General features: G+C 28.4%; 1 protein-coding gene across 1 annotated transcript in view; it reads right to left on the bottom strand.

Annotated features, from left to right (window-relative positions):
• Positions 1 to 16,381, bottom strand: part of LOC144086751 (reticulophagy regulator 2-like) — a 25,438-nt gene extending 9,057 nt beyond the window's left edge. Inside the window, exons 1-5 of the mRNA XM_077616833.1 lie at positions 16,244 to 16,381; positions 14,984 to 15,068; positions 13,992 to 14,129; positions 13,834 to 13,922; positions 13,610 to 13,745 (exon numbers count right to left, since the gene is read on the bottom strand). Of these exons, the coding sequence (XP_077472959.1) occupies positions 13,610 to 13,745; positions 13,834 to 13,922; positions 13,992 to 14,129; positions 14,984 to 15,059 (439 nt within the window). The 5' untranslated portion in view covers positions 15,060 to 15,068; positions 16,244 to 16,381. The remainder of the gene's footprint in view (positions 1 to 13,609; positions 13,746 to 13,833; positions 13,923 to 13,991; positions 14,130 to 14,983; positions 15,069 to 16,243) is intronic.

Below are 16,381 nucleotides of genomic sequence, written 5' to 3'. Positions count from 1 at the left end.
AAACGACATAGTACAGTAAGGCTTTTTTCTTAAAAAAACGACATAGTATAGTAAGGCTTTTTTGTTAAAAAACGACATAGTATAGTAAGGCTTTTTTTGTTAAAAAACGACATAGTATAGTAAGGCTTTTTTGTTAAAAAACGACATAGTATAGTAAGTCTTTTTTGTTAAAAAACGACATAGTATAGTAAGGCTTTTTTCTTAAAAAAACGACATAGTATAGTAAGGCTTTTTTTGTTAAAAAACGACATAGTATAGTAAGGCTTTTTTTGTTAAAAAACGACATAGTATAGTAAGGCTTTTTTTCTTAAAAACGACATAGTATAGTAAGGCTTTTTTTGTTAAAAAACGACATAGTATAGTAAGGCTTTTTTCTTAAAAAAACGACATAGTATAGTAAGGCTTTTTTTCTTAAAAAACGACATAGTATAGTAAGGCTTTTTTTGTTAAAAAACGACATAGTATAGTAAGGCTTTTTTGTTAAAAAACGACATAGTATAGTAAGGCTTTTTTGTTAAAAAACGACATAGTATAGTAAGGCTTTTTTCTTAAAAAAACGACATAGTATAGTAAGGCTTTTTTTCTTAAAAAACGACATAGTATAGTAAGGCTTTTTTTGTTAAAAAACGACATAGTATAGTAAGGCTTTTTTGTTAAAAAACGACATAGTATAGTAAGGCTTTTTTGTTAAAAAACGACATAGTATAGTAAGGCTTTTTTCTTAAAAAAACGACATAGTATAGTAAGGCTTTTTTTCTTAAAAAACGACATAGTATAGTAAGGCTTTTTTTGTTAAAAAACGACATAGTATAGTAAGGCTTTTTTGTTAAAAAACGACATAGTATAGTAAGTCTTTTTTGTTAAAAAACGACATAGTATAGTAAGGCTTTTTTCGTTAAAAAACGACATAGTATAGTAAGGCTTTTTTTGTTAAAAAACGACATAGTATAGTAAGGCTTTTTTTGTTAAAAAACGACATAGTATAGTAAGGCTTTTTTTGTTAAAAAACGACATAGTATAGTAAGGCTTTTTTCTTAAAAAAACGACATAGTATAGTAAGGCTTTTTTTCTTAAAAAACGACATAGTATAGTAAGGCTTTTTTTGTTAAAAAACGACATAGTATAGTAAGGCTTTTTTGTTAAAAAACGACATAGTATAGTAAGGCTTTTTTGTTAAAAAACGACATAGTATAGTAAGGCTTTTTTCTTAAAAAAACGACATAGTATAGTAAGGCTTTTTTTGTTAAAAAACGACATAGTATAGTAAGGCTTTTTTTGTTAAAAAACGACATAGTATAGTAAGGCTTTTTTTCTTAAAAAACGACATAGTATAGTAAGGCTTTTTTTGTTAAAAAAAACGACAGTATAGTAACGCTTGTTTTTGTAAAAAAAACATAGTATAGTAAGGCTTTTTTTGTAAAAAACGACATAGTATAGTAAGGCTTTTTTCGTAAAAAAAACGACATAGTATAGTAAGGCTTTTTTCTTTAAAAAACGACATAGTATAGTAAGGCTTTTTTTCTTAAAAAACGACATAGTATAGTAAGGCTTTTTTCCTAAAAAACGACATAGTATAGTAAGGCTTTTTTTCTTAAAAAACGACATAGTATAGTAAGGCTTTTTTTCTTAAAAAACGACATAGTATAGTAAGGCTTTTTTTCTTAAAAAACGACATAGTATAGCAAGGCTTTTTTTGTTAAAAAACGACATAGTATAGTAAGGCTTTTTTTGTTAAAAAACGACATAGTATAGTAAGGCTTTTTTTCTTAAAAAACGACATAGTATAGCAAGGCTTTTTTGTTAAAAAACGACATAGTATAGTAAGGCTTTTTTTCTTAAAAAACGACATAGTATAGTAAGGCTTTTTTTGTTAAAAAAACGACAGCATAGTAACGCTTGTTTTTGTAAAAAAAACATAGTATAGTAAGGCTTTTTTTTGTAAAAAACGACATAGTATAGTAAGGCTTTTTTCGTAAAAAAAAACGACAGTATAGTAAGGCTTTTTTTTCTTAGAAAACAACATAGTATAGTAAGGCTTTTTTTCTTAAAAAACGACATAGTATAGTAAGGCTTTTTTTCTTAAAAAACGACATAGTATAGTAAGGCTTTTTTTCTTAAAAAACGACATAGTATAGTAAGGCTTTTTTTCTTAAAAAACGACATAGTATAGTAAGGCTTTTTTTCTTAAAAAACGACATAGTATAGTAAGGCTTTTTTTCTTAAAAAACGACACAGTATAGTAAGGCTTTTTTTTCTTAAAAAACGACATAGTAAAGTAAGGCTTTTTTTCTTAAAAAACGACATAGTATAGTAAGGCTTTTTTGCTTTAAAAAACGACATAGTATAGTAAGGCTTTTTTTCTTTAAAAACGACATAGTATAGTAAGGCTTTTTTTCTTAAAAAACGACATAGTATAGTAAGGCTTTTTTTGTTAAAAAACGACATAGTATAGTAAGGCTTTTTTCTTAAAAAACGACATAGTACAGTAAGGCTTTTTTTGTTAAAAAACGACATAGTATAGTAAGGCTTTTTTCTTAAAAAACGACATAGTATAGTAAGGCTTTTTTTTGTTAAAAAACGACATAGTATAGTAAGGCTTTTTTTCTTAAAAACGACATAGTATAGTAAGGCTTTTTTGTTAAAAACGACATAGTATAGTAAGGCTTTTTTGGTTAAAAAACGACATAGTATAGTAAGGCTTTTTTTCTTAAAAAACGACATAGTATAGTAAGGCTTTTTTTCTTAAAAAACGACATAGTATAGTAAGGCTTTTAAAAATAAACGACATAGTATAGTAAGGCTTTTTTTCTTAAAAAACGACATAGTATAGCAAGGCTTTTTTTGTTAAAAAACGACATAGTATAGTAAGGCTTTTTTTGTTAAAAAACGACATAGTATAGTAAGGCTTTTTTTCTTAAAAAACGACATAGTATAGCAAGGCTTTTTTGTTAAAAAACGACATAGTATAGTAAGGCTTTTTTTCTTAAAAAACGACATAGTATAGTAAGGCTTTTTTTGTTAAAAAAACGACAGTATAGTAACGCTTGTTTTTGTAAAAAAAACATAGTATAGTAAGGCTTTTTTTGTAAAAAACGACATAGTATAGTAAGGCTTTTTTCGTAAAAAAAACGACATAGTATAGTAAGGCTTTTTTCTTTAAAAAACGACATAGTATAGTAAGGCTTTTTTTCTTAAAAAACGACATAGTATAGTAAGGCTTTTTTCCTAAAAAACGACATAGTATAGTAAGGCTTTTTTTCTTAAAAAACGACATAGTATAGTAAGGCTTTTTTTCTTAAAAAACGACATAGTATAGTAAGGCTTTTTTTCTTAAAAAACAACATAGTATAGTAAGGCTTTTTTTCTTAAAAAACGACATAGTATAGCAAGGCTTTTTTTGTTAAAAAACGACATAGTATAGTAAGGCTTTTTTTCTTAAAAAACGACATAGTATAGCAAGGCTTTTTTGTTAAAAAACGACATAGTATAGTAAGGCTTTTTTTCTTAAAAAACGACATAGTATAGTAAGGCTTTTTTTGTTAAAAAAACGACAGCATAGTAACGCTTGTTTTTGTAAAAAAAACATAGTATAGTAAGGCTTTTTTTGTAAAAAACGACATAGTATAGTAAGGCTTTTTTCGTAAAAAAAAAACGACATAGTATAGTAAGGCTTTTTTTTCTTAGAAAACAACATAGTATAGGAAGGCTTTTTTTCTTAAAAAACGACATAGTATAGTAAGGCTTTTTTTCTTAAAAAACGACATAGTATAGTAAGGCTTTTTTTCTTAAAAAACGACATAGTATAGTAAGGCTTTTTCTTTAAAAAAACGACATAGTATAGTAAGGCTTTTTTTCTTAAAAAACGACATAGTATAGTAAGGCTTTTTCTTTAAAAAAACGACATAGTATAGTAAGGATTTTTTTCCCTAAAAAAAACGACATAGTATAGTAAGGCTTTTTTTCCTAAAAAACGACATAGTATAGTAAGGCTTTTTCCCTAAAAAAACGACATAGTATAGTAAGGCTTTTTTTCTTAAAAAACGACATAGTATAGTAAGGGTTTTTTTCTTAAAAAACGACATAGTATAACAAGGCTTTTTTGTTAAAAAACGACATAGTATAGTAAGGCTTTTTTTCTTAAAAAACGACATAGTATAGTAAGGCTTTTTTTCTTAAAAAACGACATAGTATAGTAAGGCTTCTTTTGTTAAAAAACGACATAGTATAGTAAGGCTTTTTTCTTAAAAAAACGACATAGTACAGTAAGGCTTTTTTCTTAAAAAAACGACATAGTATAGTAAGGCTTTTTTGTTAAAAAACGACATAGTATAGTAAGGCTTTTTTTGTTAAAAAACGACATAGTATAGTAAGGCTTTTTTGTTAAAAAACGACATAGTATAGTAAGTCTTTTTTGTTAAAAAACGACATAGTATAGTAAGGCTTTTTTCTTAAAAAAACGACATAGTATAGTAAGGCTTTTTTTGTTAAAAAACGACATAGTATAGTAAGGCTTTTTTGTTAAAAAACGACATAGTATAGTAAGGCTTTTTTGTTAAAAAACGACATAGTATAGTAAGGCTTTTTTCTTAAAAAAACGACATAGTATAGTAAGGCTTTTTTTGTTAAAAAACGACATAGTATAGTAAGGCTTTTTTTGTTAAAAAACGACATAGTATAGTAAGGCTTTTTTTCTTAAAAAACGACATAGTATAGTAAGGCTTTTTTTGTTAAAAAAACGACAGCATAGTAACGCTTGTTTTTGTAAAAAAAACATAGTATAGTAAGGCTTTTTTTGTTAAAAAACGACATAGTATAGTAAGGCTTTTTTTCTTAAAAAACGACATAGTATAGTAAGGCTTTTTTTCTTAAAAAACGACATAGTATAGTAAGGCTTTTTTCTTAAAAAACGACATAGTATAGTAAGGCTTTTTTTCTTAAAAAACGACATAGTATAGTAAGGCTTTTTTTCTTAAAAAACGACATAGTATAGTAAGGCTTTTTTTGTTAAAAAACGACATAGTATAGTAAGGCTTTTTTCTTAAAAAAACGACATAGTATAGTAAGGCTTTTTTTCTTAAAAAACGACATAGTATAGTAAGGCTTTTTTTCTTAAAAAACGACATAGTATAGTAAGGCTTTTTTTTCTTAGAAAACAACATAGTATAGTAAGGCTTTTTTTCTTTAAAAACGACATAGTATAGTAAGGCTTTTTTTCTTAAAAAACGACATAGTATAGTAAGGCTTTTTTTGTTAAAAAACGACATAGTATAGTAAGGCTTTTTTTCTTAAAAAACGACATAGTATAGTAAGGCTTTTTTTCTTAAAAAACGACATAGTATAGTAAGGCTTTTTTCTTAAAAAACGACATAGTATAGTAAGGCTTTTTTTCTTAAAAAACGACATAGTATAGTAAGGCTTTTTTTGTTAAAAACGACATAGTATAGTAAGGCTTTTTTTGTTAAAAAACGACATAGTATAGTAAGGCTTTTTTCTTTAAAAAACGACATAGTATAGTAAGGCTTTTTTTTCTTAAAAAACGACATAGTATAGTAAGGCTTTTTTTCTTAAAAAACGACATAGTATAGTAAGGCTTTTTTTGTTAAAAAACGACATAGTATAGTAAGGCTTTTTTTCTTAAAAACGACATAGTATAGTAAGGCTTTTTTTGTTAAAAAACGACATAGTATAGTAAGGCTTTTTTCTTAAAAAAACGACATAGTATAGTAAGGCTTTTTTTCTTAAAAAACGACATAGTATAGTAAGGCTTTTTTTTGTTAAAAAACGACATAGTATAGTAAGGCTTTTTTGTTAAAAAACGACATAGTATAGTAAGGCTTTTTTGTTAAAAAACGACATAGTATAGTAAGGCTTTTTTCTTAAAAAAACGACATAGTATAGTAAGGCTTTTTTGTTAAAAAACGACATAGTATAGTAAGGCTTTTTTGTTAAAAAACGACATAGTATAGTAAGGCTTTTTTGTTAAAAAACGACATAGTATAGTAAGGCTTTTTTCTTAAAAAAACGACATAGTATAGTAAGGCTTTTTTGTTAAAAAACGACATAGTATAGTAAGGCTTTTTTCTTAAAAAAACGACATAGTATAGTAAGGCTTTTTTGTTAAAAAACGACATAGTATAGTAAGGCTTTTTTGTTAAAAAACGACATAGTATAGTAAGGCTTTTTTTCTTAAAAAACGACATAGTATAGTAAGGCTTTTTTCTTAAAAAACGACATAGTATAGTAAGGCTTTTTTTCTTAAAAAACGACATAGTATAGTAAGGCTTTTTTTCTTTAAAAAACGACATAGTATAGTAAGGCTTTTTTGCTTTAAAAAACGACAGTATAGTAAGGCTTTTTTTCTTAAAAAACGACATAGTATAGTAAGGCTTTTTTTGTTAAAAAACGACATAGTATAGTAAGGCTTTTTTTCTTAAAAAACAACATAGTATAGTAAGGCTTTTTTCTTAAAAAAACGACATAGTATAGTAAGGCTTTTTTCTTAAAAAACGACATAGTATAGTAAGGCTTTTTTTCTTAAAAAACGACATAGTATAGTAAGGCTTTTTTTCTTTAAAAAACGACATAGTATAGTAAGGCTTTTTTTCTTAAAAAACGACATAGTATAGTAAGGCTTTTTTTGTTAAAAAACGACATAGTATAGTAAGGCTTTTTTCTTAAAAAAACGACATAGTATAGTAAGGCTTTTTTTCTTAAAAAACGACATAGTATAGTAAGGCTTTTTTTCTTAAAAAACGACATAGTATAGTAAGGCTTTTTTTTCTTAGAAAACAACATAGTATAGTAAGGCTTTTTTTCTTTAAAAACGACATAGTATAGTAAGGCTTTTTTTCTTAAAAAACGACATAGTATAGTAAGGCTTTTTTTGTTAAAAAACGACATAGTATAGTAAGGCTTTTTTTCTTAAAAAACGACATAGTATAGTAAGGCTTTTTTTCTTAAAAAACGACATAGTATAGTAAGGCTTTTTTCTTAAAAAACGACATAGTATAGTAAGGCTTTTTTTCTTAAAAAACGACATAGTATAGTAAGGCTTTTTTTGTTAAAAACGACATAGTATAGTAAGGCTTTTTTTGTTAAAAAACGACATAGTATAGTAAGGCTTTTTTCTTTAAAAAACGACATAGTATAGTAAGGCTTTTTTTTCTTAAAAAACGACATAGTATAGTAAGGCTTTTTTTCTTAAAAAACGACATAGTATAGTAAGGCTTTTTTTGTTAAAAAACGACATAGTATAGTAAGGCTTTTTTTCTTAAAAACGACATAGTATAGTAAGGCTTTTTTTGTTAAAAAACGACATAGTATAGTAAGGCTTTTTTCTTAAAAAAACGACATAGTATAGTAAGGCTTTTTTTCTTAAAAAACGACATAGTATAGTAAGGCTTTTTTTGTTAAAAAACGACATAGTATAGTAAGGCTTTTTTGTTAAAAAACGACATAGTATAGTAAGGCTTTTTTGTTAAAAAACGACATAGTATAGTAAGGCTTTTTTCTTAAAAAAACGACATAGTATATAGTAAGGCTTTTTTTGTTAAAAAACGACATAGTATAGTAAGGCTTTTTTGTTAAAAAACGACATAGTATAGTAAGGCTTTTTTTCTTAAAAAACGACATAGTATAGTAAGGCTTTTTTTGTTAAAAAACGACATAGTATAGTAAGGCTTTTTTGTTAAAAAACGACATAGTATAGTAAGGCTTTTTTGTTAAAAAACGACATAGTATAGTAAGGCTTTTTTCTTAAAAAAACGACATAGTATAGTAAGGCTTTTTTTCTTAAAAAAACGACATACTATAGTAAGGCTTTTTCTTTAAAAAAACGACATAGTACAGTAAGGCTTTTTTTCTTAAAAAACGACATACTATAGTAAGGCTTTTTCTTTAAAAAAACGACATAGTATAGTAAGGCTTTTTTTCTTAAAAAACGACATAGTATAGTAAGGCTTTTTTCTTTAAAAAACGACATAGTATAGTAAGGCTTTTTTTCGTAAAAAACGACATAGTATAGTAAGGCTTTTTTTCTTAAAAAACGACATAGTATAGTAAGGCTTTTTTCTTAAAAAAACGACATAGTATAGTAAGGCTTTTTTTGTTAAAAAACGACATAGTATAGTAAGGCTTTTTTCTTAAAAAACGACATAGTATAGTAAGGCTTTTTTTCTTAAAAAACAACATAGTATAGTAAGGCTTTTTTTGTTAAAAACGACATAGTATAGTAAGGCTTTTTTTGTTAAAAAAAACGACAGTATAGTAACGCTTCTTTTTGTAAAAAAAAACATAGTATAGTAAGGCTTTTTTTGTAAAAAAACGACATAGTATAGTAAGGCTTTTTTCGTAAAAAAAACGACATAGTATAGTAAGGCTTCTTTTCTTAAAAAACGACATAGTATAGTAAGGCTTTTTTCCTAAAAAACGACATAGTATAGTAAGGCTTTTTTTCTTAAAAAACGACATAGTATAGTAAGGCTTTTTTTGTTAAAAAACAACATCGTATAGTAAGGCTTTTTTTCTTAAAAAACGACATAGTATAGTAAGGCTTTTTTTCTTAAAAAACGACATAGTATAGCAAGGCTTTTTTTGTTAAAAAACGACATAGTATAGTAAGGCTTTTTTTCTTAAAAAAACGACATAGTATAGCAAGGCTTTTTTGTTAAAAAACGACATAGTATAGTAAGGCTTTTTTTCTTAAAAAACGACATAGTATAGTAAGGCTTTTTTTCTTAAAAAACGACATAGTATAGTAAGGCTTCTTTTGTTAAAAAACGACATAGTATAGTAAGGCTTTTTTTCTTAAAAAACGACATAGTATAGTAAGGCTTTTTTCTTAAAAAAACGACATCGTACAGTAAGGCTTTTTTTGTTAAAAAACGACATAGTATAGTAAGGCTTTTTTTGTTAAAAACAACATAGTATAGTAAGGCTTTTTTTGTTAAAAAAAACGACAGTATAGTAACGCTTGTTTTTGTAAAAAAAAACATAGTATAGTAAGGCTTTTTTTGTAAAAAAACGACATAGTATAGTAAGGCTTTTTTCGTAAAAAAAACGACATAGTATAGTAAGGCTTCTTTTCTTAAAAAACAACATAGTATAGTAAGGCTTTTTTCCTAAAAAACGACATAGTATAGTAAGGCTTTTTTTCTTAAAAAACGACATAGTATAGTAAGGCTTTTTTTGTTAAAAAACAACATAGTATAGTAAGGCTTTTTTTCTTAAAAAACGACATAGTATAGTAAGGCTTTTTTTCTTAAAAAACGACATAGTATAGCAAGGCTTTTTTTGTTAAAAAACGACATAGTATAGTAAGGCTTTTTTTCTTAAAAAAACGACATAGTATAGCAAGGCTTTTTTGTTAAAAAACGACATAGTATAGTAAGGCTTTTTTTCTTAAAAAACGACATAGTATAGTAAGGCTTTTTTTCTTAAAAAACGACATAGTATAGTAAGGCTTCTTTTGTTAAAAAACGACATAGTATAGTAAGGCTTTTTTTCTTAAAAAACGACATAGTATAGTAAGGCTTTTTTCTTAAAAAAACGACATCGTACAGTAAGGCTTTTTTTGTTAAAAAACGACATAGTATAGTAAGGCTTTTTTCTTAAAAAACGACATAGTATAGTAAGGCTTTTTTTCTTAAAAAACGACATAGTATAGTAAGGCTTTTTTTCTTAAAAAACGACATAGTATAGTAAGGCTTTTTTCTTAAAAAAACGACATAGTATAGTAAGGCTTTTTTCTTAAAAAACGACATAGTATAGTAAGGCTTTTTTTTGTAAAAAAAACGACAGTATAGTAAGGCTTGTTTTTGTAAAAAAACAACATAGTATAGTAAGGCTTTTTTCGTTAAAAAAAACGACATAGTATAGTAAGGCTTTTTTTGTAAAAAAACGATATAGTATAGTAAGGCTTTTTTTGTTAAAAAACGACATAGTATAGTAAGGCTTTTTTTGTTAAAAAATGACATAGTATAGTAAGGCTTTTTTTTGTTAAAAAACGACATAGTATAGTAAGGCTTTTTTCTTAAAAAAACGACATAGTATAGTAAGGCTTTTTTTGTTAAAAAACAACATAGTATAGTAAGGCTTTTTTCTTAAAAAAACGACATAGTATAGTAAGGCTTTTTTTGTTAAAAAACGACATAGTATAGTAAGGCTTTTTTTCTTAAAAAACGACATAGTATAGTAAGGCTTTTTTTGTTAAAAAACGACATAGTATAGTAAGGCTTTTTTCTTAAAAAACGACATAGTATAGTAAGGCTTTTTTTTCTTAGAAAACAACATAGTATAGTAAGGCTTTTTTGTTAAAAAAACGACATAGTATAGTAAGGCTTTTTTTGTTAAAAAACGACATAGTATAGTAAGGCTTTTTTCTTTAAAAAACGACATAGTATAGTAAGGCTTTTTTTTCTTAGAAAACAACATAGTATAGTAAGGCTTTTTTTCTTTAAAAACGACATAGTATAGTAAGGCTTTTTTTTCTTAAAAAACGACATAGTATAGTAAGGCTTTTTTTGTAAAAAAACGACAGTATAGTAAGGCTTGTTTTTGTAAAAAAACATAGTATAGTAAGGCTTTTTTCATTAAAAACGACATAGTATAGTAAGGCTTTTTTCGATAAAAAAAACACGACATAGTATAGTAAGTTTTTTTTCGTAAAAAAAAACGACATAGTATAGTAAGGCTTTTTGTTAAAAAAACGACATAGTATAGTAAGGCTTTTTTGTTAAAAAAACGACATAGTATAGAAAGGCTTTTTTGTAAAAAAAAAAAAGACAGTATAGTAAGGCTTGTTTTTGTAAAAAAACAACATAGTATAGTAAGGCTTTTTTCGTTAAAAAAACGACATAGTATAGTAAGGCTTTTTTTGTTAAAAACGACATAGTATAGTAAGGCTTTTTTTTGTAAAAAAACGACAGTATAGTAAGGCTTGTTTTTGTAAAAAAAACAACATAGTATAGTAAGGCTTGTTTTTGTAAAAAAACAACATAGTATAGTAAGGCTTTTTTCATTAAAAACTACATAGTATAGTAAGGCTTTTTTCGATAAAAAAAACACGACATAGTATAGTAAGTTTTTTTTTGTAAAAAAAACGACATATAGTAAGGCTTTTTTGTTAAAAAACCGACATAGTATAGTAAGGCTTTTTTGTTAAAAAACGACATAGTATAGTAAGGCTTTTTTTGTAAAAAAACGACAGTATAGTAAGGCTTGTTTTTTGTAAAAAAACAACATAGTATAGTAAGGCTTTTTTCGTAAAAAAAAACCGACATAGTATAGTAAGGCTTTTTTCTTAAAAAACGACATAGTATAGTAAGGTTTTTTTCGTTAAAAAACGACATAGTATAGTAAGGCTTTTTTTGTTAAAAACGACATAGTATAGTAAGGCTTTTTTTGTTAAAAACGACTTAGTATAGTAAGGCTTTTTTTGTAAAAAAAACAGTATAGTAAGGCTTTTTTTAGTAAAAAAAACGACATAGTATAGTAAGGCTTTTTTTGTAAAAAAAACAACATAGTATAGTAAGGCTTTTTTCGATAAAAAAAACACGACATAGTATAGTAATTTTTTTTTCGTAAAAAAAACGACATAGTATAGTAAGGCTTTTTTGTTAAAAAAACGACATAGTATAGTAAGGCTTTTTTTTGTAAAAAAAACGACAGTATAGTAAGGCTTGTTTTTGTAAAAAAACAACATAGTATAGTAAGGCTTTTTTCGTTAAAAAAAACGACATAGTATAGTAAGGCTTTTTTTGTAAAAAAACGACAGTATAGTAAGGCTTGTTTTTGTAAAAAAACAACATAGTATAGTAAGGCTTTTTTCGTTAAAAAAACCGACATAGTATAGTAAGGCTTTTTTCTTAAAAAACGACATAGTATAGTAAGGTTTTTTTCGTTAAAAAACGACATAGTATAGTAAGGCTTTTTTTGTTAAAAACGACTTAGTATAGTAAGGCTTTTTTGTAAAAAAAACAGTATAGTAAGGCTTTTTTTAGTAAAAAAAACGACATAGTATAGTAAGGCTTTTTTTGTAAAAAAAACAACATAGTATAGTAAGGCTTTTTTCGATAAAAAAAACACGACATAGTATAGTAATTTTTTTTCGTAAAAAAAACGACATAGTATAGTAAGGCTTTTTTGTTAAAAAAACGACATAGTATAGTAAGGCTTTTTTTTGTAAAAAAAACGACAGTATAGTAAGGCTTGTTTTTGTAAAAAAACAACATAGTATAGTAAGGCTTTTTTCGTTAAAAAAAACGACATAGTATAGTAAGGCTTTTTTTGTAAAAAATCACAGTATAGTAAGGCTTGTTTTTGTAAAAAAACAACATAGTATAGTAAGGCTTTTTTCGTTAAAAAAACGACATAGTATAGTAAGGCTTTTTTTGTTAAAAAACGATATAGTATAGTAAGGCTTTTTTTGTTAAAAAACGACATAGTATAGTAAGGCTTTTTTTGTTTAAAAAAACGACAGTATAGTAAGGCTTGTTTTTGTAAAAAAAACATAGTATAGTAAGGCTTTTTAGTAAAAAAACGACATAGTATAGTAAGGCTTTTTTCGTAAAAAAAACGACATAGTTTAGTAAGGCTTTTTTCGATAAAAAAAACACGACATAGTATAGTAAGGCTTTTTTGTTAAAAAAAACGACATGGTATAGTAAGGCTTTTTTTGTTAAAAAACGACATAGTATAGTAAGGCTTTTTTTGTAAAAAAACGACAGTATAGTAAGGCTTGTTTTTTTGTAAAAAAAAAAACGACATAGTATAGGAAGGCTTTTTTCGTTAAAAACGACATAGTATAGTAAGGTTTTTTTCGTTAAAAAACTACATAGTATAGTAAGGCTTTTTTTGTAAAAAAAAAACCGACAGTATAGTAAGGCTTGTTTTTTGTAATAAAAAAAAAAGACAGTATAGTAAGGCTTGTTTTTGTAAAAAATACAACAGTATAGTAAGGCTTTTTTCGTTAAAAACGACGTAGTATAGTAAGGCTTTTTTTCTTTAAAAAACACATAGTATAGTAAGGCTTTTTTTCTTAAAACGACATAAGGCTTTTTTTTCGTAAAAATGACAGAATAGTAAGGTTTTTTTTCTTTTAAAAAAACAACATAGTATAGTAAGGCTTTTTTTTGTTAAAAAACGACATAAGGCTTTTTTTCGTAAAAATGACATAGAATAGTAAGGTTTTTTTCTTTTAAAAACAACAACATAGTATAGTAAGGCTTTTTTTTGTTAAAAAACGACATAGTATAGTAAGGCTTTTTTGTAAAAAAATTTAAAAAAAACCCGACAGTATAGTAAGGCTTTTTTCGTAAAAAACGGTTAAGGTTAGGCTTAGTCTTTTCTCCTTTTAAAAAAAACGACATAGTATAGTAAGTCTTTTTTCTTTAAAAAATGACCATGATAGTAAGGCTTTTTTGTAAAAAATAAAATAAAAAATTCAAATGTCATGAAAATCATGTTTTTTTTTTGCATCTCAATTATCATTTTAAAGACTTTAGAAGCTATCGTATTAACGACCGTGAAATGGACATAAAACTGTCCTTAAAAACTTTTGAAGTAAAGCTACCGCTAAAATTTTACAAATAAACGAGTGGCGCCGGCTTACCTTCCGAGACGTCGGTCAGCTGGGGCGTGGTTGCCCTGGAAACGGAGAAACCGCCGCTCTCCAAGATGGACGCCTCCTCGTCCGACAGCTCCGAGTCGGTGATGGCCATGGCCAGGGCCGTCGTCTTCACGTCCACCTGGAGCCAAAAAGACCCAAAATGGCCACCGTCAGGGCAAGTCGGGTGGCTCACAGAAGTGGGCGGAGCTATGGGTATGAGTTCGTACCGTTGGCGCAAATCGAGAAAGCTCGTTTTCGCTTTCGCTCTCCGTTTCGGCGCTGGGTTCGTCGCCCTCTTCCGGTTCCTTCTTCACTTCTGGGGGGACAAACAAAGAACTGATCGGACCGGGCGACCGATCCCCGGGGCGGACAAACGGCGACTGACTTTTCTTGTCGTGCTTGCGGCGCTCCGTCTCCCCCTTCATGCTGTAGTCCAGCTTCATGAGGATGGGCTCCAGACCCGTGTACATCCTTTGGATGACTTCGTGGTAGACCACCAAGGGCCACAAAATGACACTTAGACCTGAACAAAGACGTTTAAGAGAAAAACCTTATTAAATTTAGCTTACAATTAGCCTAGCTAGCATGTTTTGGGGATGTGGGAGGAAAGGGGAGTACTTGGACAAAACCCACACAAGGCAAGCTAGGGAGAACATGCAAATTCCACATTTAGGATGCAGCTGGGATCGAACCCTCGACCACAGGACTGTGAAGCCGACGCGCTAACCACTCCCGTCGATATGAAATATTTCTTTTCATTTTTCAATATTAATCTTTTAAAGACTCGGTGGACGCTTTCGGCCCTGGTAGAAAGGACTCTGCCGCCCTCTGTCGGACAAACACGGGCATTACATCTATAACGGCCGCCGAGGGAGTTATTTCAGCGGTGCAGGGCACATTTTCATATGCTTTATTTATTTTAAGACATTAATAAATCATTTCATTATAATTTTATCTCGTTTTTGTGGGTTTTCCCACATCTTTCATACAAAATTGAGACAATTTTTGTCCAATTTTAAAGGGTTTACTTGGTAGTTGTGTGAGGACCGTGGAACCAATGAGAGATTTACATATGAAGTACACCTCTACTTACAAAAAGTTACGAAAAAAAGTCCAATTAATTTCGTAAGTAGAGGTACGACTGTATTCCTCAAATAAAAAACATTAGCATATAGCGAGGTATCAAATTAGGACTAATTATTGACCAATCGTCAAAATTGGGCAGGTATGTCAACAGGAAGTGACCTAAAACCCCCGCCCCAAATAACAGGAAGTGCTCCAAAATCCCCAAAAGTTAATCGACTGACATAAAACTTTCTATTACAGTGAATAAAAAAAAAATTAAAGAAAGATGTGTTAGCAGAAAAGTTGACTTACCTATGATGTAAAAGATCATAATTCCTGGAACGTAATGGCCGACGACGGCTAGCACAAAAGAGCTGCTACACATCATGGCGCAGAACTGAGGAATTCAAAAACAAACAATTTATTAGCATTTTATCATAATCATTTTTAGACCAAAATATCCCGGTGTTATTTGGGTTTGTTGTTCCTTAATACTTTCAATTGAAATACCGTATTTTCTCGCATATTAACCCCTGAATTTGACAATTTCTCACGTATAAGCCTCCCTCTGATTCCCAATTTTCACCTTCATATTCATGGTTTTATTAGGGAGTACAAATCTGTTACTTTGAAGGGAAAATTTGAAGAAAAATCATCGCACGCGCTATTTCTCAGATACTGTATTTAATTAAAATTTGGATTAAATTTTTGGAAAGATTGAATATTCCATTGGATGAATTCAAAAAATGAAGTTTTACATTTTGATGCATTCTTAAAAAAATACCTTCCCTTAATATGTATCTAATTAGAAATTGGAATTGATATATATTTTTAAAATCAGTTGATTTGGGTAAAAAAATATGCGATCATAGCTAGCTAGCTAGCGTGTCGCCAAAGTGCACGCCATGATGGAAATGTAAACCATGAAAATATTTTACATTGTATTACGTTTTTTTAAATTACTTTTCATTAATATGTATCCAATTAGGACTTGGAATTGGTATATTGTTAAAATCTGTTGATTTGGGTTGAAAAATATGCGGTTATAGCTAGCTAGCATGTAGCCAAAGTAGACACTACACAAACCATGAAAATATTTAAACTTTTGATGCATTTTTTTTTTCAAAAGTACCTTTCTTTAATATGTATCCAATTAGGACTTGGAATTGGTATATTTTGAAAATCAGTTGATTTGGGTTGAAAAATATGCGATTATAGCTAGCTAGCTAACATGTAGCTACACAAACCAGGAAAATATTTAAGTTTGATGCGTTTTTTAATTACCTTTCCTCAATATGTATATATAATATGTATTATTGTTAAAATCAGTTGATTCGGGTCGAAAAATATGCGATTATAGCTAGCTAGCTAGCATGTAGCTAAAGTGGACGCCATGATGGAAATACAAACCATGAATTTATTTTACATTTTAATGCGTTATTTTTAAGTACTTTTCCTTCATATGTATCCAACTAGGACTTGGAATTGGTATATTGTTAAAATCAGTTGATTTGGGTTGAAAAATATGTGATTATAGCTAGCTAGCTCGCATCTGGGCGCCATGACTATTACCTTGCCGTGGTGGTGTCGTTTGTAGTGTAGCGTGTCGTGCAAGAAGAGTCGGCACGTCAGGTAACTTTCGGCCAGGTGGTGACTCAGCTCGGGAACGCTCAGCAGACGCTGTTTGCTGCTCAGCGATTCGCTACACAA

Source organism: Stigmatopora argus, chromosome 1 (assembly GCF_051989625.1).
Source record: "Stigmatopora argus isolate UIUO_Sarg chromosome 1, RoL_Sarg_1.0, whole genome shotgun sequence".
Classification (NCBI taxonomy): domain Eukaryota; kingdom Metazoa; phylum Chordata; class Actinopteri; order Syngnathiformes; family Syngnathidae; genus Stigmatopora; species Stigmatopora argus.
Note: the sequence above shows the minus strand (reverse complement) of the source record. Positions and strands in the feature narration are given on the sequence as shown.